This window comes from Geotrypetes seraphini, chromosome 1, assembly GCF_902459505.1.
Source record: "Geotrypetes seraphini chromosome 1, aGeoSer1.1, whole genome shotgun sequence".
Taxonomy (NCBI): Eukaryota; Metazoa; Chordata; class Amphibia; order Gymnophiona; family Dermophiidae; genus Geotrypetes; species Geotrypetes seraphini.
In genome coordinates this window covers 483,486,935-483,509,788 of record NC_047084.1, presented here as the reverse complement: position 1 = coordinate 483,509,788, position 22,854 = coordinate 483,486,935, and the positions used below count along the sequence as shown (strand labels likewise).

At 44.2% G+C, this 22,854-nt stretch overlaps 1 protein-coding gene across 1 annotated transcript in view; it reads left to right on the top strand.

Moving 5' to 3' along the window:
- The first annotated feature begins 228 nt into the window (after positions 1-228).
- KIAA2026 (KIAA2026 ortholog) overlaps positions 229-22,854 on the top strand; it is a 126,012-nt gene continuing 103,386 nt past the window's right edge. Inside the window, exons 1-2 of the mRNA XM_033925788.1 lie at positions 229-1,229; positions 17,622-17,822. Coding sequence (XP_033781679.1) covers positions 763-1,229; positions 17,622-17,822 — 668 coding nt within the window. The 5' untranslated portion in view covers positions 229-762. The remainder of the gene's footprint in view (positions 1,230-17,621; positions 17,823-22,854) is intronic.

Below are 22,854 nucleotides of genomic sequence, written 5' to 3'. Positions count from 1 at the left end.
ACTGCACGCGCAGGTAATGCACCAAGAGAGTGAAAGGGTAGGGGGGCAGCTAGCTCAGCAGTGACATCATAAAACCGCGCCACAACCAAACAGCGCGAGGAATGAACTCTAACTACCTTTTATGCCCCTCCCCTTACTACTACTACAACAGCCAACCTTCCGCTTCAGAATAAAGGCAAAAAAAAAAAAAAAAAAAGCCAACGAGCGATTGACGCCTCCCGCTGCGCATGCGCATACAAGAAACAACCTCTTGCCCGTTTTATTTCTTCAGTCGTTTATAAGGCTAGGCCCCTCTCTAAACTTGCCCCCTGCTGGGCACGCGCTTTGCGTCCTTTTAACGTTCCCCCGGCCGCCTCAACTCCCAAGGCGGCACGCGTCCGGCTCGAGCTCATTACGAGGATTAGCAGATGCGAAGGAGGCCGACCACTCTCCGCACTGACAGTGGCCACCGGACCCCTCCCACCAAAAACAATAAAGAAACCACAACACATATAGGCACAGGTTGAAAGGAAGCCTTCCCCGGAGGAGCCCGGCCGCAGCGTGATTGCTCCTCTCTCCCTTTTAACGCTGCTGGTGCCGTGGCAGCCGAAACAGCAAAAAAAAAAAAAAAAGGGGGGGGGGAAGTTTCTTGCTCTCTTTCCCCCAGGGCGGGGGGCGGAGCTGCGCGAGTACAGCTGGGACTTTCGCTTTGCCGGGGCCTGGGCCGCGCTCGCCAGGTGAGGGCAGCGAGAGGGGGCGGGCGTCCCAGGACCCGGCGGCTCCATGGATACAGGTGTAGTAGCAGGAGGAGGGGCAGGAGGATCCGACGAGGCGCCCTCTGAGAGCAGAACCGAGGAGGGGCCCCCGCGAGGAGGACGGCGACGGCAGAGGCAGCAGGAGAAGGCGGCGGCGGCGGCGGCTGGGGAGAAGGAGCGGGGCTGGGAGCAGGAGCTGAGCCCGGAGCTGCGGCAGGCGTACCGGATTCTCTGCGAGTTCCTGCAGGAGAAGCACCGAGGCCTGACCGCCCCGTTTTTGCAGGCGGAGGAGGCGGGCGAGGGCGCCGTCAGTGGGCTGCTGGCGATGGAGGAGAAGTTCGTCTGCGGCCGTTACCAGGGAATCGGCGATTTCGTGGCTGATTTCCGCTTGATGCTGGAGAACTGCTACCGACGGCACGGGGTGGACCACTGGCTTTCCAAACAGGCTCAGAAAGTGGAGACGATGCTGGAGCAGAAGCTGGCCCTGCTGTCCCGGTGAGTGCTCGCTTGGCCCTAGCAGGTCAGATGGTGTCTCTTTAGGCTGCAGCTTAGATGTAGGAAAAGATGCTCCCACGGTCTAGACCTGCCAAGATTCTGTAGGGTTGCCTTGAAGCTTTTGGGTCTGGTGAAAGGCATTACTCGTGGCGGCTGCTGGCCGAGGTGTGTAAACTGACAGTGTCGGTGAAATTGGCCTCCCTCGTACTTGCCTTCCTGGCTCTGCTTTTCTAAAAGGCTTTCTGGTGTGTTGCTGAAGAAAGCTGGTGGGCAAAACGTTCGCTTGTTACCGAATGATACTTGCATTGGCCATCATGATCGGCCTCTAAATCGGGTCGGGAAGAGCAAAGCGAATTGATTTTCATCTGTTGATAATGGTGAAGGGTCATCGTCAGATCTCTCAGGGAGTAATGAATGAACTTTTTGTAATCGGATTTCTACTTGTTTATATCTATTACATAAGGGTACTTTGCTAATTAAACTGAGATCTACCTACTTTAATCAATCTCTTTATTTTAACTGCTTAAAGTAACTATTAATCTATAAGAGAGTGAGCACTCATTTAGATTTCATGCTAATTTTGAGTACCTAGTCTTATTGTACACATCAAAAATACCTAAATTAAACTTGTGTTTTAATGTACAAGGTGATTTTTTTCTCAAGAGGAGAGGTTCTTTATTTACTTGTATTTACAAAATAAGTTTATATTCCATATTATCTTCACAGTTCTAGGTGGATAACAAATCAACACACAGATTCAATAAAAGCAATGTTATATAGTTATTGATAATAATATTTTCCCTGTAAACTGCCTACCCAGTGTGCAAGTTTTGCAAAAGGCAGACACTTATCTCACAGTAAATGTACTAGTTGTCTGCCCATACAGTTAATGCAAAGTAACGTGTTCAAAAACCCAGTGATGAGCAAGACTTTCACCTCTCCCAATAGGTATTGCCCATCCTTCCCAGTGAACATGCTTCTGACACTGGCCATTGTTTGACATCTTTGAATTCTAGTGTGATAGTACTGTAACACTACCACTAGGGAATAGAACTGCCATTTAGAACTTGAGCCGGCAGAGGCACCCAGGAGGGGTCATTTCTGTCCTGACACTATTCTACCAGGGAAATTAGTAAATGCTGATGGGCATAACTCCCCACCACAACCATCATCATCGGGAAGGGGTTTAAAGTTATGGGGGAATCATACTTTTTGGGAAGAGGATTGGGGGGGGATGTCAGTGCAGATTGGGAGGGCAGTTTATGCTTATTGCAGGGGTGTCCAATGTCGGTCCTCGGGGGCCGCAGTCCAGTCGGGTTTTCAGGATTTCCCCAATGAATATGCATTGAAAGCAGTGCATGCAAATAGATCTCATGCATATTCATTGGGGAAATCCTGAAAACCCGACTGGACTGCGGCCCTCGAGGACCGACATTGGACACCCCTGGCTTATTGGGATGAGGGTACATTGTGGAAGGATGCTTAGGGAGTTTTGCTAATTCCGAAAGAGTCCAGTAGGCCTTATGAATATGAAGGATAAAGAAAGAAGATTATGTGATAGCCACTGTCATAGAAGGATGCACACAATCTTTGCCTATAGTCTTCCAGAATACAATATCCTGAGGAATATTGAAAGTTTGTTCCCAGTGATTTTCTAGAGGCTTACAAGATTTGTTGTCAGATAATTGCAGGTTTATACATTTTGGGGGCAAGTTTCAAAGAAACCATTAGGGGCTGACACCAATAGAAGAATTTAGAAGAACAGAGATTATATTCAACATTTATATTTTTAGAAATTGTTGCAGTATTGTGTAACGAGTTGGAATATTTTAATTGGAGTAAATTATAAGTGTTTTTGAGAGACTGAAAAGGAATAAATGAACCATTTTGGAGGAGATTTGAAATAGACCATACTGCTTTCTTCCAAGTTGACAAATTCAGGTAAAATTTATCATTTTTTTAAAGTTAGATTTAAACCATAGTGAAATATTGGTCAGATATACTTCCTGCAGATGTAGTCTCTTTATAATCTCTTAATCTGTGGGTGGTGGACTTTATATGAGTCACATTAAGTAGAAAGTTTAGACATGGTAGGTGGTAGTTGAAGGTGATATGGATTAATTGTTGTTCAAATGAAAGCCATCTGGGAGGAGGGGTCATCTAGAATTATACTATTTAAGAGTCTGTGATGCTTGAAAGGCTAAATAGTATGAGAAGAAATCTAGAATACCACTTTGATCTTGGTATATTTAAATTTGGCTAATGCTATTCATGACACCTTTTTTTCCAGATAAATTTAAGATACCATCTTTTTTTCTTTTTTCTTTTTTCTTTTTTATAGAAACTGAAAGGAAGGAAGGATGGGATGCTGAGAATATAGTTAACCCTGGGGGCTTATGTCACTTTTATGGCTTATGTCCTGCCCTACCAATTTAGATGTCAGGGTACCAGTTTTCCAATTTTTCCTTGACCATTTTGAGAATATGATTTGTAATAATTTTGATGCTTTGATCTAGGGTATTGCAATACTAAATGCCTAAGTACTTGAATCAATGCACTGAAGTACTGATGGCAAGGAAAATTGCCTAACATTGGTAAAAGTAGTATGTCATCTGCATATATCAATAGTTTAAAAAGTGTCTGATTTACCCCCTCTTTTACTAACGCATAGCATGGGTTTTAGTGCCGGCAATTGCTGCGATGCTCATAGAATTCCTATGAGCGTTTGAGCAGTTACCGCCACTGTCAGCGCTAAAAAACATGCTGTGCATTAGTAAAAGAGGGGGTTAGTGTGCGCTCCTATTCCTGGGTCTGCCCTAATTACTAGTGCTAGAGGTTCGAGAGCTAAATTGAACAGTAGGGGGGGAGTGGACATCCTTGTTTTATTCCTGGCGGAATTCTGCACACAAAAGTAGCAAATTCTGCAAGTTTAAAGAGTTTAAACAATATTTATGCTAATTATATCCATAATTCCATTTAAAACATTCAAAATATAATGATTTTTTCCTACCTTTGTTGTCTAGACATCTTTTCCCATCATATTGCTTCCAGTTTCTCTTTTCTGCTAATTCTCCTTTAAGCAGTTGCTGTCTATTTGTCTTTTTTGCCCTCACTCCTGTCTATTCCCTCACTACACCTACCTCTGACATATTAATCATTCCTGTTTAGCTCTTTTCTGCCTCTTACCTTTCTTTTCCTCTTTTCAGCTACCAAATTCCCATCTTCTCTCCAATTCCCCATCTTATTCTCTACTCAGTCCTCCATTCCCTTTCAATGTACTCCCCATGTCCATATTTCTACCCTCTGTAATAACTGCCCTCTCATCTGTTTCCTTACCACCCCTTCCTTCCCTCTCCTGACCTCTCCTTCTCTATCATTTTCAGGGTCTTTCTTCCTTCACCCTTTATAGTCCAGCGTCTGCTCCCTCTTCCTTCCTTCCCTTGTAGTCTGACACCTGCCTTTCCTTTCTCTCTTCCCTAATCTCCCCCATGGTCTAGACTCTAGCATTTCTCCTACTCTCTTCCCTCACTCCCCAATGCCAGACGTCTCTCCATCACTCCCTTCTGCTCCTGGATCCAACATATCTCCCTCTTTCTCTCCCTCCATCTTCTGAGTATCTCCCCCCTCCCTCTCATCCACCCCCATGTCCAACATATCTCTCTCCCTCCCTTGGTCCCTCTCCCCATGCAGCAATCTGTCCCTCCCGTTGCCATATTCAACATTTTCTGTTTTTTTCCCACTGTCCACCATTTCTCTCTCAGCCTTCTATCCTGGGTCAAATCTCTTTATTTCCATCCTTCCAGCATCTCTCTCTTCCTCTCCTCCATTATCAAGTAAAACATTTCTTTCTCTCTCCCTGTGCCCCATCTCACCATCCCCTCTACCCTATGTCCAACATTTCTCTCTCTTCCTTCTCTATGTATGTCTCCTCTCCTCCACCATATTCAGGATTTCTCCCTCACCCCTTTCCACCTCTTTGTTGCATCTGTCCCTTCCTCTCCTCCACCCCATATTCAACAATTCTTCCTTTCCCTTCCATGTAAAGCATCTTTCCTCCCCTCCCATCCCCGTGCACCATCTTTCCTTCCCTCTCATCCCCTTGTGCAGCAGCTTTCCTTCCTCCCCTTCTCTCCTATGTAGCATCTTTCCTCCTTTCCCTCCCCCTATGCAGCATCTTTCTTTCCTTCCTTCCTCCCTTCCTGGGATTCTGTCTCTTCAGTGCCTCAGCAGCATTGATTCCCATGCACTGCCTGCCGTTAACTAACACAGAAGTCTCTCCGCAGCAGAGGAAAGGCTTCCGGGTAACAGGCAGCATATGAGAATCGATGCTGATGCCGTGACCCATTCAAGCAACACCACTGAGGAGGTAGGAGATTCTGTGCAGAAAAGGGGAATTCTGTGCGACTGTGCAAAATCCGCATTGTATAGTCGTGTACAATTCCACCAGGTGTACTGTTTGGTTCCTCTGTTCAATAGAAATTGTTTTGAAAGCATGATATTAACCATAATCTATTGGATTATCATAAAGCAAGTGGACCATGAAGTATAATTAATACAGAACCATTTTAAAATACAAAAAAGGTAGCCCAATTCAATTCTATTGAATGCTTTTTCTGTGTCCAGCAAAAGTGCTACTAGGAGATCTTTGAAGAAGTTAGCACAAAATAAAATATTCCAAAATAATCTGGAGTTATCATTAGGTAAACCCGCTCCTAGTTTCCAAATTAGCACACAGTACCATAAGCGCTGTATAAACCAGCTTAAAATTCAAATAATATTTTAGTTATTTATGTCACACAACTTAGGGCTCCTTTTACTAAGCTGCGCTAGACTCTAACGCCTCCATTGAGCTGGCGTTAGTTTTTCTGTGTAGCGCGCACTAATCTGCAGCTTAGTAAAAGGAGCCCTTAGAGATGTGATTAATTACCATCAGCGAGTTGTGCTCCAGAAGGTTACGAGATGGGGTACTCTGTAGGCCAGTCAGCCAAGGCACGCACCCCTTTGATGAGATATGGACAGCTGTGTACATCTCTAGATAAGTTCATTGGTTTCGCTGTGATTTTGTATTTTGTGGAGAATTCATCATTTTTTGACACAAATATGGGAACAGGTGACACTTGATTTTTAATATTTGAAGTTTCCTATTCACACAGCACTTTATAGAGATAACAAAAACTGAGGTGAATATAAATGATGTTTTTGGGTAATACTCACAGTGCGCTTTGGTGCACATACTCTGTGGGATATACCCAGGTAGAGACTTAATTTATATGTGAAAAGGTTGTCCCCCCAAAAAACTGATTATTCACCATAAATAAATGAAATATTATTTGAATTTTAAGCTGGTTTATACATCGCTTATAGTACTGTGTGCTAATTTGGAAACTAAGAGCAGGTTTATTTCTTTGTAAGATTGATATTTTGACCTCCTCCAGAACTTTTGAAGCTTTCTCAAGTTTGGTTATCATTAAGTAGCCTGCCTAGGTTGAATTTGTTTTGGTTATGATGTATTAGGGTGTGTCGATTTCAGGGATAGATTTTATGTTTTCAAACTTTACAAATTGCTAGTGACCAAATTATTTATTTATTCAGTTTTCTATACCATTATCCCAGGGGAGCACAGAACAGTTTATATCAGTGGTCTCAAACTCAAACCCTTTGCAGGGCCACATTTTGGATTAATGTCTTATTAAAGAAATGACAATTTTGCATGAGGAAATTCTTTATACAGTAGTTTATAAATCTTTCCTTTTGGCTAAGTCTTAATAATAATATTGTGATTTATAAGCTAAAGAGACATATGATCAAGAAACGGTTTTATTTTACTTTTGTGATTATGATAAACATACTGAGGGCCTCAAAATAGTACCTGGCGGGCCGCGAGTTTGAGACCACTGGTTTACATGAATTTTGTCAGATACTCAAATATTTTTCCCTGGCAGGCGATATCTTTAGAAGTTACATTGTAATGGCCTTGGATGCCATATACGAGGGGGTGCTGAAATGTTCTCAGCCCAACCAAGAAGGGGATGATGTGGAGCCATGAAACGTACAAGTTATTCCACATATTATCCCCTAAGTTCAACACACTTGGCACATTGTGTCTGTAACTTTTCCAAAAAATATTCTGATGTCTGGTCACTGAAATACTGCTCCACTGCTGAAGTCACCTCCAAATCACTTGAAAATAGATGGAGAAGAACTGGTGAGTAGGGTGGATGGTCTATGCACTAAAACCCCAACTGCGTTGAAATGGCCATCGTTTTACCCTTCTGTCTTGCTAAAAGAGAACTCCTTTGTGCAGCTTCCCTCTCCTTTAATTGGCACAGCAAGTTATAGTAGGAATGAAGACAAAACAGCAGCTGGCATGGTTAAAAAGTGAAGTGACAACTGGCTCATCAGAGCTCCATCCAAGAAGGAAGATGAGCTGGCGATTTCAAGAGTGGTGCAACTCCTCCAGGATTTGGGGATGGATTGTCAGCTTCAAGAAGTGTCAGCTGGAGCTGACCCAGCACCTGGAGTATCTGGGAGTTTTATTCAACACAGTCTTGAGCCAGGGTTTTTTTTTTTCCCCAGAGCCATGCAGACTGAAACTGCAGAAGCAGACACCAAAATAAAAATGACCCAACATGGCCTGTGTTGCATCATCTTTATTTTATACATTTGATTTTTATCCTGTGTGTCACTTGTGACTGTGTACACCCTTTGTGGATTGTTTTTAAGTTATTTGGATGCTTATTAAACTACAAACTGGTACATCCGATGTAGGAGACGCGCTTAGTATCCGATTAAAAGTTCTGATCGGAGATGTTACACCCTGAGGTAGCTGAATAGTGAAACACTGGCCACCGTCGGTGTACCGATCAACTAAGATAAGCTGAATTGTTCATCTATCATACAGTATATACATATATATTTTTCATTACATCTTGAAGTAGTGCAGTGTCTTTTTAATACAAAGGAGGTTTTTTTAGCCAGTGAGGTGAACGCTTCACCACCGTTATTCCACCATTGTGGAGGTTGGAGGGCCCTTGTCTGAGGCTTTTTCCTCCGTTTAAAATTGACATTTTAAATCTGCACTTTGATTTTTATCACACCATCAGACAGTGTGCATCTGACCTTTGTGAAAGTGTTTTGTAGCCAGGAAGGATGCCATTTTTAAGTCCTCTGTTTTCAAGGCAAGCTCAATGGACCCGCCCTAGACTCTTGGGACTGCTTTGGTACATCCCTATGGTTCAGAACCACTAGAAAGAAAGATTAGGTTTTTACCTTGATAATCTTCTTTCTTGTAGATGTGTCTAGTGGCCCTGCCATTTACGCGGGCTTTGCCTGCCTGCTGCCTCGGAATCAGTCTGGCGCTTGAAAAATCTTCCAGGTGAGCCGAGAGAATAAAAACAAAAGACCTGCATGACCGGGAACAAGTTACAGTTAAATGGAAATTAGGAGCGGGTTTACCTAATGATAACTCCAGATTATTTTGTGCTAACCCCTCCAAAGATCTCCTGGTAGGATTTTTGCTGGACTCGGAGAAAACATTCAATAGAATTGAATGGGGCTACCTTTTTTGTATTTTAAAATGGTTCTGTATTAATGATACCTTCATACACATGGTCTGCTTGCTTTATAATCATCCAATAGAATCTATTATGGTTGCAGGCAATATATTCTGCTCCCCTGCTGCCTTAAGTATTAATGGGAGATATACATATAGCTTTGAGCTGGGTAGGGGAACAAGACAGGGGTGTGCGCTCTCCCCGATGTTGTTTGCGTTAGCAATGGAACCCTTGGCGCAATTGGTCTGACAGTGTCAAACTGTCCAGGGCATATCTTGTGGTGGCGTTGAAACCAAATTGCTTTTGTTTGCGGATGACATCCTCTTTACTCTGAGGGATCCTGTTCCGTCGCTTCCAGCAGTGGTTGAGATTTTGGAAGGTTTTGGCCAGGTGTCTGGCTTTAAAATTAATATGTCCAAGTCGAAGATTTTGGATCTTTCCTTGTCTGAGGAAGATTGTCAGGTGCTTTCATCTACCTATCAATTTTGCTGGGCGCAGGGAATGTTACGATACCTGGGGATAAATCGTACTAAAAACCTAAATTTGTTTTATGAGGCAAATTACCCGGCTGCCCTTAGCTCTATTTGGCAACATCTTAACATTTCTTGGCTGGGTAGAGTACACGCGGTAAAAATGGTGGTGCTTCCGAGGCTGCTTTATTTTTTTTCTGCTTTGCTGGTAGCTCTGCTGGGAAATTTTTTCCCTCGGTTGGAGAGAAAGGTGTATGCCTGTATTTAGAAGAACAAAACTCTGAGGGTAGCACGTGGAATGCTTTATCAGCCTTGTAGGTTGGGTGGTATGGCGGTCCCTCACTTTCGCTACTACTATCAGGCCTATTTGACTAATTGGAAATGGGATCGCGGTAAAACCTGGGTTCATATGGAGCAGGAGGTTTTGGGAAGAGTGCCACTTTGGGTGATGCCTTGGCTTCCTACCACTTTGTTATTTTATATTGCTAAGACAGATAATCCCATTCTTGGTCACCTGCTCTTACTGTGGATGCGGGTGCGCACCCGTTGTTTTGGGAGGCAGCTCTATTTCCTGGGGACAGATATCACATATGCACCCCATTCCCCCCGGAGAGCTTGACCAGACTTTTCGGTCCTGGGGAAGAAGGGTTTTCGCACATTGGGTCAATTGTTGGAGGAGGGATGGATCATCTTATTTCCCACATTAATGGAAGAATAGGCAATTGGAAAGCTTTTTTTGCCGGAAGACGCTGCCCGACCTGACATCCCCTGAGCAATTATCTTTGGGGAAGGCGGTGATGGGGGTGAGTGGATGAAGTAGTATTACACGGCTAAATCAGGCACAATTGACCCATCTTCCCCCTCCTTTGAAATGCAGGCAGCACTGGGAGGGGATATTGGGTAAGGGCATATTTTTCGATCTTTGTTTAAGGCATCTATTGCCAGTAACATGGTCGAAAATAGGTACAAGTTTTATTGTTGGCATTATACACTGGTGCGCCTTCGGGCGATATTTTGCCCTGGTTCAGAGGAGTGCTTGGGCAACTATGGAGGGGTGGGTTCCTTTGAACATATATGGTGGTCTTGTCCAAAGGCTCAATCCTATTGGGATACTGTGTGGAATTTTCTGGGGAAAGTGGTAGGTCATGATATTCCCAAGTCCATTGAATGCTGTTTGTTGAATGTTGGCCCGGAAGGTCTGCCCGGCTGCCAGAGGAAGTGGGTTCATTTGGTCCTGACAGCAGGCAGGCTGTTATTGGCTGCTGCTTGAAAGCAACCGACCCTTCCTCCAATACAGTCATTTGTGGCCAAGATGACCTATATACAACAAATGCCGAAATTGACTACTCTTCGGCGGAACCAATTGCAGAACTATTGTAAGATCTGGACCGCTTTTGATCAATGGCAGCTTGCACGACTACTTCTGGACATTTACCTTCTTGAGTGGACTTCTTTGGCTGCTCTAGACTTTTTCTCCTGACACACATCCTTTTTCTTGGGGGGGGGAGGGACAGATGATGGGCGAGGTAGGGAGGGGTGTAGACTTCTTGTGTTTTCTTAGTATGTACCAAAGAAACTGGATATGTCATGATTTGCCTTGTTAGGGGAGGCTGTGTTCTGGTTTTTTTCTGCTTTTGTATTGTTTTGATTGGCTTAATAAAGTTTAAAAATTTTTTAAAAAAGAACACTAGATGGACTTTGGAGCTTCAGGAAGGCCATGAAAACCTTCCTTTTCACAAACCCAGCGCCTTAAGGACATGCACTCAGAAATCCCATTCAGAGCTTAATGTATATGTTTATTGTCATGTTTATAAGTAAATTATGTCATCTCTGTCCTGTCTCAATTCATATTGTGAATGTACCTTGTAACCCGTTCTGGGCTAAAAAATTGAGCAAATAAATAAAAATAAAAAACAACGCACAAGTGTGTATAATCTGCTTCCAGTCTCTGCTGGATAGCAGGACATGCGAGTAGCTGCAAGCTCTATATAATATTAGTGCTGGTTGCACATGTTTTTCTATGTGTTTTATAGCTGCTGCTTGACTGTTTATAATATTTATTGGTAATGTTTGTTACAGAGCAGAACAGACTTGTACTGTCAGGGATTCTTTCCCTTTTCCCTCCTTCTGGTTATATCTTTCATTACAGTGGGAGCTATTCAAGTGGCTGGAGACTTGAATATCGGGGCCAAAAGAATTGCCAGAATGGATTCTCTCTCCTACATGATTGGGCTAGAGACTCCGTTCTGTGAATTCAAATAACAGACGAGGAAAAGCCATGTAAAAATAAATATGTCTTTATTGACAGAGTTTCCATAGTCTGGGAAGAGCAAGCCCTCGGAATTTCAGTGCTCTTCAAAGAGAGAAAACAAGGCAAACAAATTTAAGTGACATCATTTGTAATAATTATCATGCTTTAGAATATAATGGCACAGTTGATCATATGACTTCCTTTCCAAAAATGCCTTACCTCAATGTTAACATTAAAAGTCCATTCTGTTAGGTTTTTAAACCCAGCAGGTGGCAGTGTTTCACTTTTCTTCCTAAATCAGTTTTGATCTTTGACCTTTCCAAGTATCAATCATGTCAGTTACAAAGCCCTACTTCCTACAAACACATCTTGACTTCTGTATGAACTTCAAAGTAGTATTGTATTTTCTAATCTCTAAGAAACAGATTCTCTGTAAAACACCCAAATTTCCTGTTGCTCTGAGAACCTTATCCCATAGATGTATGTGAACCAAATCAACCTTCTGAACTTCCTAGCATTAGCTGAAATGTAGAATCAGCAATTTAGACAGGGAATGCCAATCTGTGAGCTAGCTAAATCTATTTATTGCAAGGCCTCATGGCTTAGTTTCTAATGCAATGTGCAGGTAACTATTTTTTTTAATGTATTCACTTAAGTTTGATTCATTCACAATCTTAGTTTTCATATCATCGGTAACAACTGTCACACCTGTAAATTCCAGAAATCTTCAACAGAGCAGCTCCCTGGGAAGGAGGTGAAGTTGAAAAGATGATTTGACAGTTTTCTGCAAGCAATTTGCGGGTTCAAATGCAAAACCCTACAATTCAGGACCACTAGACACATCTACAAGAGATTATCTTACCTCGATAATCTTCTAATCTATCTTTGTCACATCCTGGCCGCCAAGTTTATAAAGGTGCTGTAGCAAATGAAATCCCTGATAATATTAGTTTTGTGGGACCTCAGCATGGTTCTGGTTTAACTCATGAAATCAATTTGAACCTTTAGAATTGGCCAAGCTTAAGTATCTAATTTTTATAAAGTAATCTTAGTTGCTGTCATCTTAGCCCTACTGGATTTATCCCAGTATCCTGTTTCCAACAGTAGCCAGACCAGATTATAAAAATATCCTGGCAGAGTTCCAAAATGTGGCAATATTTCATACTACTAAACTTGTTAACTTAAGAATAAGTAAATATATTCTCCATATTTAGAATCATTTTACAGTAGTTATTGTAGATCAAGTACAACCCAAGTGCTCACCAAACATGTCAGATTTTCATATCAGCCAGCTCTTAATCCTGCCCCCACCTTACAATCACATTGTCACTGCTCAACTAGTCATTGGAACCGGGTTTGATTCCCACTGCAGCATACTTAACCCTTCATTCTTGTACAAAAACAGGACTGGTAGTCTTGACCATCTGGTTAACCCCCATTAGTTGAGAGAGTTGTAGAGAGCCCACTGTTTTTCATGTTCCAACTCCCATCATTCTGGGATAAGCTCCACTCTCTCAGTCTTACTCTCTACAAGCAAGGAGTAGGAGAGCCTGTCTGTTTGAATTTAATTTTATTATTTTCAGATTTTTTTTTTATTATCCAGTCAGAGATTTTTGATACTGCAGAGGATCCCGGTTACCCTGGGGCATATCTGGTTGCGAGAAGATACTCTTAGGGCTGAGGTCTGTAGCCCACATGCATTGCATGATTCCTGTGAGGCCAATCTGCATCAGTAGTTCACAGAGCTCGGGTTCTATACCATTGGGAGCAATCTTGCCCCAGATTTGTGAACTTGAGCACAGACTGAGCAGGTCCCTTGGTGGTTTTGCAGTATTGGGGCTGACTGCGTTCTTCCCCCATGTTGTTGTGCAGCTCCGGTAGGGGTCTGAGAGTCCAGTTCCATGTCGGGGACTGGACAGCAGTCAGAAGAAACAAGTTATCCGATGGACTCCAGGCTTGTCTGAGGCAGACATCTTCTCTTACCTCTGATCTGAGGTTTCCCTTTGCAGCTTCAGCACAACGGCATGGCGCAGTGAGTAAGGCTATTGCAGCCTATGGGAAAAATCAAGGGGGGGGGGTGTCTTAAAAGTCATTTCTGAAGGTTTCTGTGGTTCGCGATCAGGTCCCTCCACTTCCCAAAACACTTTCCCTGCTTTTTTTTTTTTCAGTTTGCATTTTTTTCTCCGTGGGCCGTTTTAGGCACTAGATTTGCTATTGCGATGGCTATCTTGGATTTCCCTATTTTAAAAGCCTCCATGTGCCTCAATACCCCTTATTTTTGACAGAAAACAGTATAGATGGACTCCTCAGATGGAAATACTTTGGATTCATGCCAGATTTGCAGCGGATGCCTGTCTGAAGGGGTCATTGTTCCAGTCTGTCCAGAGGAAAGCTACTAAAATGGTCAGTGGTCTTGGTCATGGCGTATGGGGACAGACTTAAAGATCTCAATATGTATACTTTGGAGGAAAGGTGGGAGAGGGGAGATATGATAGAGATGTTTAAATACCTACAAGGCATTAAGTGCATGATGTGAGTCTCTTTCATATGAAAGGAAGCTCTGGTATGAGAGGGCATAGAATGAAGTTAAAAGGTGATAGGCTGAGAAGTAATCTAAGAAAATACTTTTTTACAGAAAGGGTAGTAGATGCATGGAATAGGCTCCTGGTAGAGGTGGTGAAGACAATAACTGTGTCTGAATTCAAGAAAGCATGGGACAGGCATGTGGGATCTCTTAGAGAGAGGAGGAGATAATGGATGCTGTGTATGGGCAGACTGAATGGGCCATTTGGCCTTTATCTGTCATATTATTTCTGTGTTTCTTGGAGTTGCTCCTCTCAAGATGGTTTCTGTAAGTGGATGCCCTGGACTTCCCATTGCCATGGTCAGGCAAGGCATGGAGCAGCCTGGACTGGTGGCTGGAGCCAAAGTCCTTGAGCAGAGGAATGCCGCTACACATCTTCCAGTGGATAGTCCTGAAAATAGATGCCAGTCTGTTCAACTGGGGAACTCATTGCGAGGGACATCCACTGTGAGGGCAGTGGTCTCAATCTCAGAGGAAGTAGTCAATAAACTGCTTGGAGTTGAGAGCGATGGTTAGCTTTGCAAGCTCTAGGCAGTGCCCTAGAAGGAATGACTATCTGAGTCTTCTCTGATAATGCGACCACATTAGCCTTTGTAAACAGGCAAAGAGGCACCAGGAGTGCACCACTAAGCTCTCCTGCTCTTTTGGTGAGCGGAAGCCCATCACGACAGCTCACGTAGACGGGGTGGAGAATGTGCAGGCGGACTTCCTAAGTCAGCAGACCTTGGATCCTAGATGTGGTCTCTCTCTCGGATGGCCTTCGACTGCATGGTCAGGCGCAGGGGACATCTGACATTTGACTTCTTGGCTTCATCATCCAACAAAAAGACGGTTTGTTTCTTCGGCCAAAGGTACGAGCTCAGAAATGCAGGTCTGGACACCCTAGTCCAAGTCTGGCCTGTGAAGGAGCTCCTGTATGTGTTCTCCTTATGGCCAATGATAGGCAGAATGCTTCAGGTCAGAACACACCCAGGTTGAGTGATCCTGGTAGCTCAGTATGTCTGCAGAGGGGTGAGGCTCTCGGGCTTCCTTGTCATCTAAATCTTCTCTTACAGGATCTTATTGCCCTGAAGGATCCAGAGTACTTTGGTCTTACGGCATGGCTCTTGAGTGTGAAGCCTTAGGGCATAAAGGTTATTCGTCTGAATTTATTGCAATGCTCCTGAGGTCTAGGAAGCAGTCCACGTTAGCGGCCTATGCGAAAGCCTGGATGTGTTTCAGGAACTGGTGCAAGTGATAGTGCCCAGATCTGGTGACCGCACCAGTTTGGGTGGTGCTTGACTTCTGCAAGAAAGACTGAAGAAGGGCCTGGCGGTTGACTCTCTGAAGGTACAGATAATTAGACTTTCCTGCTTCAGCAAGCGCTCATTGGGATCCCATCTGGATCTATCCAGATTTTTGAAGGGAGCTTTACATCTTCACTCTCTTGTGCAACAGCCTTTTTTGCCTTGGAACCTTATAATCTGGTCCTGCAGGCCCTTGGTGAAAGCCCCATATGAGCTTTTAGAGGAGGCATACCTGATAGATCTGATGGTTAAAATGGTTTTCTTAGTGGCTGTGATGTTAATGAGAAGGGTGTCGAAGCTTCAGGTTCTGGACCCTTTCTTCACATCTCAGAGGCTAGCATCTAGATATGAATGGTCCCTTCCTTCCTACCGAAGATCATGTCCAGTTTTCACATAAACCAGGAGGTGCAACTCCCAGTCTTCATACCTACGGGAGTGAAGAATGCAGATGGTGTGTTGAAAGTTCTGGATGTGTGACAAATTTTGATTCATTACTTGGAGGTGACCAATGAGTTCCGGCTGTCTGATCACCTCTTCATGCTTACGAATGCAGCTTGTCGAGCGAGACTGGCATTTAAAGTGATCATATCCAGGTGGCTCACGATGACCATATCTTCTGCCTATATTGGAAGTGGAAAGTAGTCTCAAGTGGCTCACAACGTTGTGTCATCTTGGGCAGAGTCTAGAGCAGTCTCACCTGCAGAGGTGGCCACTTGGTCCAGTCTCTACACGTTCATTAAATTTTACAGGGTGGATGTGGCAGCCAGGCTGGCACTGCTTTTGGGTCCTCAGTACTGACAGTAGGCTCTGATACATCCCGATGGTCACGACCACCAGTCTTGTTGCAAAGAAGGAAAGATTCTTTCTTGTAAACAGGAATGGTAGTCTTGACACCTGCCCTGTCATGAAGCCTGTTTTCTGTTTCAGACATGCCTGCTTAGTCAGATGTCTTGTGTCTATCGCCTGCCTGGTAGGGTCAAGAATAAAGAAGTCGTCACGCATAAGAGCAACAGAATTATTGGTGCAGGTAGCATACTGGTATGTGGTTCATTTTAGTACCACCTTGTTTGTTTCATTTTATTGTAGTTAATCAGAATTGTTCTTTAATGTTTGCATTTAGAGCAGAGCAGACATGTAATTTCGGGGAGTTTCCCCGCACCCCTCTATTATGTTTGCACTCTATGACTCATTAGAAGCTTTGGTACTGACTGAGGGGTATGGAGCTCATCTCGGAGCGATGGAAGGTGGAGCATGAAAATATGCTCTCTACAACCCTCTCAGCTAATGGGGGCTTAATCCGATAGTCAAGACTACCATTCCTATTTACAAGAAAGAAGATTAGCAAGGTAAGAATGTAATCTTTCCTTGTCCTAGGTACCAACCCTACCCCCTCAGATTGTGAGCCCACCAGGAGCAGAGAGAGTACCTATGTATAATATGGAAACCACTTTGATTGTATCACACAAAGGCAATATAACCCCATCGACATGTGAAGCAAGAGCGAGGCACGAGGCAGCAAAGGCAAGGGTGCTGCAGCAGACCATATGATTCAGCATGGAGAGCTGGGCTGATGTTGAATCAATGTTTGAGTTGTTTTGCTGCAGCTGGAGACTGAGTCTCCACTGGGATATGTGATGTTACCATCGAGTTGGTGTGGTTTAAGCCTGCCCACTTTAGGAGCAACGTCAATAAGTGACAATACTTAAATTTGGCTATTCTGCTTTGTCAGTTGTCACAGTGCAATGAGGAGAAAAAAAATGCTTGGCAACTCTAGTGTAGAGAGAATCTTTTTCTGAAAACAGAAGACCAAACTCTGTATATCAAGAGTGTCTTGTGCAATATATTTCAGAAGGATCTACTGTTTGTTGTTTGTACATACTAATATACATTCGGCTTCTAGCTTCATAATTGGCACGTTTCCCTTGAACTGTGTAGTAGGTGAATTCCAACCTAAACTTGCTGCTATTAACTGTATTGGTAATAAAATAAGTTGTGTTGTAAAAATGCCATAAACTGTGGTGTTCATATAGTATATGTTGAAATTGGAAGGAGTTGCTTATTGAGCTCCATTCTGCTATTTCTGTTTTATGGGTCTTTTAAGATTTGATACTTAAGTGCAGTCTGTGCTGCAACAAATACCATGATGACCTATTAACCTAAACTAAAGAATACTGAGGGATTGTGCTACATTAGACGAAATCTGTACAAGTGAATTTGAATCTATTCCTTTTTCTTTTATTTTTAAAAGGCATTTGAGGGAGAAGACGACAATAGTGGTGACATCAAAAGGCCGATATGGTTTGGAAGATGAAAAAGGAACTGTATGTACTTCCACACGGCGTCGCTCTACATCACGGAACTTAGTGGGTCTTACCTCGGGTGTCTTTGAGTCCATAATGATTCAGGTTCTGAGACAGGAGGAACAGCTAAGGGCAAAAGAAGAAAAGAGGTAAAAATAAATAAATAAATAGAAAAAAGGAATGTGATTTATTACGAATACAGTATAATCTCAGTTATCCGGCACCCGTGGGGATTGGTGGATGCTGGGTAACTGTAGTTTCCGGTTATTTGAGTTAGTGTTAAAATAGTTTTGTTTCCCTTCACACCTCACTCTATCATTCCCCCATCCCCACTTGAAGGTCCAGCATCTGTGTTTCCCTTCTTTCTGGGTCACTTTCTCTCCCCTACTTTCTCTTCCCCCACCCCATCCCTTACCTGAAGCAGCAGAGCCGGTTATGACAACTCCTCCTCCCTCACTTGAAGCTGTAGTGGCAGCTGGCCAGCCCTGGCAGAGGAAAGGCCCTGCCAGGGCTGGCCAGAAGCTGCCTCTTTACCAGCACTTCCTCTGCTTGTTGGCTGCTACTACATCTTCGAGTGAGTGAGGGAAGGAGGGGGAGTTGTCAGGACAGGCTCTGCTGCTTTGGAAATGGAGGTAGGGTTGGAGGTGGGAGGTTGTCTGGATCGGCTACCTGCTGCTTCGGGAATGGAGGGAGGGAGATTTGTGGCTATGGCTGCTGCTGCTGAATCTTCTGGGGTTGGAGGGAGGGAGAGGAAGTGTTGGGTCAGGAGCACTACTTTGGACGTTATCTGAGGAGCGCGGGAGACATATTTTTTCCAACATTTTTGCCGGTTGGTTGTGAGTGCCAGTTATTTGAACACTGGTTAACTGAGATTCTACTGTACTTCATTCTCCAGCTTTATTCTTAATCTATGGATGGTGGTAGTGTTGGCTATTAAACAGGAGCCCAGAGTTGGCGAGAATGAAACACTGAATATAAAACTTTTAGGCTTGGTGTGAAGCAGATTGACAGGAAAAGAATCCTCTTAAATTAGCAGTTCATGTTTCCTTTTAAAAGCACCTATTTAACCTAAAACTGTATCTTTTTTAAAGATAAGGTGAATTATTGAATTAAAAACTTTTGTTCCCTAATGATTTTCTGCTATTATTGCATATGTGTCGCACTGAATGGTTTCTGATCTTTAAACAAAATGTAATATTACTCAGAAAGAACTTAAGTAAATACATAACACATGTTTTAGGTTATTATTTAATTTATTTAAGAAACAAATTTATCCAAGACTCATATCACACATATAAAAATGAAACTTGCCCCCTAAACTTAATAATTGGTTACACCACCATTAGCAGAAATTATTACAACCAAATACTTTCTATGATTTTATATCAGTCTTTCCTTAGCAACAGCAGCAGATGAATCCAGAGACTAATGGGATAGCACACATCTACCAGCAGGCGGAGATAGAGAAACTGATTAACAGGTGGTCCTATTGCATCCTGCATCTTCAGTATGCTCTATCTCCCAGCAGGGGACGGTCACTATTCAACTAGCTCCTGGATTCTGGCTGTGACTGGAACTTTATTTTCCCCTGTTGAGGTTTTCTCTTCAGTGAGACAGGGGTGTCCGGCTCATCGGTGCCGGCTTTAGGGGTTACACCTAGGCCTTACTCTCCCTCCATCGATAGAGAGTCTGAAAGGGTCTCCAACTTTTTTCTTCTTTCCCTTCATTGTTTTTAAAAAAAAAAAAAAAAAAAAGGGAGACCCCAGGTACTACATTCTGCCCTGTTTGTGCTGACCAACTGGCATTTACCGACATCAACCGGCACTTTCAAGCAGCTTGTGCATCTTTTGGATGTGGCTGTGTGCAATGCGGGTTCGGCGTTGTGTGAGTACAGCAGCTGTTATTTTGTGTTCTGTACACTAAGGTTTCTGTTGGGCAGACCTGTAGTTTAATAATTCGAGTGTGAATGTGTGTTTTTTTGCAGGGCTCCGGTTTGGTTTTATGTAAGCCGTTGAGTGGCAGCCATTTTTTCCCAAGTGCAGACGGTGTGCGCTTCATCCTTTCTGCTGTCGGATGCATTGTTGAGTTTCCCAAGGCTGTATTTCAGCGGGAATGCACTCTTTGCGGTCGGCTGAGCCACAGCGTTTCCTGGGGCTGTACATTTCAGCCGGACCGAGCCCCTTCGCTGTCGGGAGAGCCGCAGCATTTCCTGAGGCTGTAATTTTCAGCGGTCCGACCTCCTTCGCTGTTGATAGTGCCGCAGCGTTTCACGAGGCAGTTATTTTTGGCGGGCCGAACTCCTTCTCTATCGGCAGAGCCGCAGTATTTACCGAGGCCGTCATTTTCGGTGGGGCCAAGGTGTCTGAGTTGTCTGACATGGTTGAGTTGGCTGTAATTTCTTTTTTTCTGCATTTAAAAAACAAGACCAAACCCCCCTCCCCAAAAAAAACCCACCAGGGAATATTTCTTTGCACTTTGCCTGGTGTTTCAGATGTGTGGTGGTGATGTGCGCCCAGCATGTTCGGTAGGGCAGGGTGTTGCATGGAGAATTCAACTTGGTGATTGCCTGCCCTGTTCGGAGGCCTTCTGCACTGGTTTGGCACGCAGCGCATTGCGGCAGGGTACAGTCCGCGCATGGAGCTTAAACGGTGCTTTCTGCGGGTTTCTCCTTGTCCCTCTCGGGGTCTCTCAATCTAGAGGCTTTGCCTGCTAGGCTGTTTTATTCTCTGGGTCTCTGGATAGCGCTGCGGCTGTTTGGTAGAACCATAGATATATTCCTTGGTAGTTTAAGGGAGACTGTCCAGGTTGCAGCTGAGTATAGGGGAGGCGCCAGGTGGACGGATGGCACTTCTCCTATTCATGTGGCAGGACTGTCTTCCTCTATTTTTTTGGGTGGCAGGTCCTCCAGGTTTCCGAATCTGGTAAGTGGCAGTCTATTCCATCATATTGGACGGCAGCATGTGCTGTACAGCTGCTTGTGGCCCGGGGCACCCTTTGGGTGCCCAGGGGAAAGTCAATTATTTCCCTGAACCTCCTTCTTTTAAGACCATATCCAATCAAAAAGGCCAGTATCAAGTCCCTTCTTGCCTCTTACTATCGGTTCAGATCTCTCTATGCTTTCTCTCTTTTTGCCGCAGGTTGGTTTCAAGAGTGCCGTGGGATATCTGGACATTGGTTTTATATCTGAAGTTTTCTTTTGGGAATCCCTGCCTTGTCTTATAGGCATCAAGGTGCAATGTGTTTGCCATTTGGTGCTTCCTGCAGCTTCACGATTCTGCCTAGTGCGTCTTACCTTTCTGGGCAGTTGGGGGTTTGGAGAAGCTGCCGTGACCTACTCCTTCTTATGTTCCTTCTTTCACTGTGAACCTGATTTTTCGTAGCAGTTTCTTTCCTTCATCTGGATCTTCCTACTCTTGTCTGGACCTCAACCTTCTACATTTTCTTTGTTGGGATCTTGGCTCCCTCTGTCAGCTCATCCGGCTTTCTCAAAAATAAAAAATAAAAAAACCAAACAAACAAACATGGAAGACATGACATTGTACGGTCAAGGGATTTTGGACCATATGTAGGTTGATTGCAACTTTACATCCTTCTCTCCTATTCCAGATTCTGTCTGGGGGTCACCATGTATTAGGCAGCCAAAGGTGATGTTGGTGCTTGGACCCTTCAGCTGTTAATAGACCTTGGGATAGTAGTTCCAGTTCCTCTTGAGCGCTGGGATAAAGGCAGTTGTTCCTTTTCCTTTCTGGTACCCCTGGTGGGGTTTGGTCAGACCGGTGCCGGATCTTGTACATCTGTTATTTCGGTTTGACATCTATGAGATTTATCATTACAGTGGTTAGTCTGCGGCAGTTCCTTTCAGCGTTGGTTCTCGAAGGAGATTGCTTTCATATTGATATATTCCACAGTATCAGTCGTATCTTTGCTTTGCTGTCCTCGGGCAGCATTACCACTTTGGTGAATGCCATTGGACATGACCACGATATCTTCCAGAACTTCCATTTCTTATCTAGCCATTCGCTGATCTGCGCTCATTCTGAAGGGATCGTGACTTCTTCCAATATCTCTTTCGGCTTTCTTGTGAGGGGGAAACACTCTGGGGTGTCAGGTCAGGTGGCTTTGGACATTTTTCAGGATGCTTGCAACTTTGCTTCCTCCTCCGAGTTCTGTTTCGTTCTTGGGGTCTCTATGTGTTGAGCTTCCTTTTTCAGCGTTACTGGTCCTCAGGGCAGTTCTTCAGGAACTCAGGGAAGTTCTTCCACTTTCGTCATGGTGCCCAAGACAAGGGTATTGGTCAGACAGGGGCTGGATCTCATTCTACTGGATTAGTTAAACTTTTCTGAGGATTCACTGTGGGAAAATTTCCATTTTCCCTATGGCCACCAAATCGGCACTGGGTTTGCTTGCTTATCTTTGAGCAGCGCTCTCAGTTTTGGCACCTGCCATTTCACCTAACAGAGGCTTCACAAATCTTTTCGACCATGAGGACGGTGGAGACATTGTGGCACAACCAGGAGATTGACCTGCTTTCTTTCTTTGCTGACTGCTTGATTAGAGCGTCTTCAAGCCAGGTCACGGTGACATACACGACGACGGTTGAATTCTTTTCTTATCCCAGGACAAGCAGGCAGCATATTCTTAACACATGGGTGACGTCACCGACGGAGCCCTCGGTACGGACCTTTTTAACTAGAAGTTTCTAGTTGGCCGCACCGCGCGGGCGCGAGTGCCTTCCCGCCCGACGGAGGAGTGCGTGGTCCCCAGTTTCTTCGTTTCCGCGGAGCGAAGAAGACGCGTGTGTTTTTTCAACGGCCGTTGAAACCACTTTTTTGCCTTCCCGCTCGCGCTTTTTTCCCTTTTTTTTCTTCTTTTGCCTTCAGGTTTCTTTTTCCTTTGATTTGTAAAAAAAAAAATAAAATAAACTTTGCTTTTTTTCCCCTTTTTTCGATTTTGCCCCGGCGGGGCCTGTTGCCATTATACAGGCCTCGGGGTTCGATTTTGCGGAGGCTGTTTTCCCCTTCATGCCCCCGTAGGTCGGTTTTAAAAAGTGCCAGCGGTGTGCACGCCCGATCTCCCTCACTGACCCACACAATTGGTGTTTGCAGTGTTTGGGTCTGGAGCATCGGGCGGACTCCTGCACCCGCTGTGCCACTCTTAAAAAGAGAACACTCAAAAACCGAA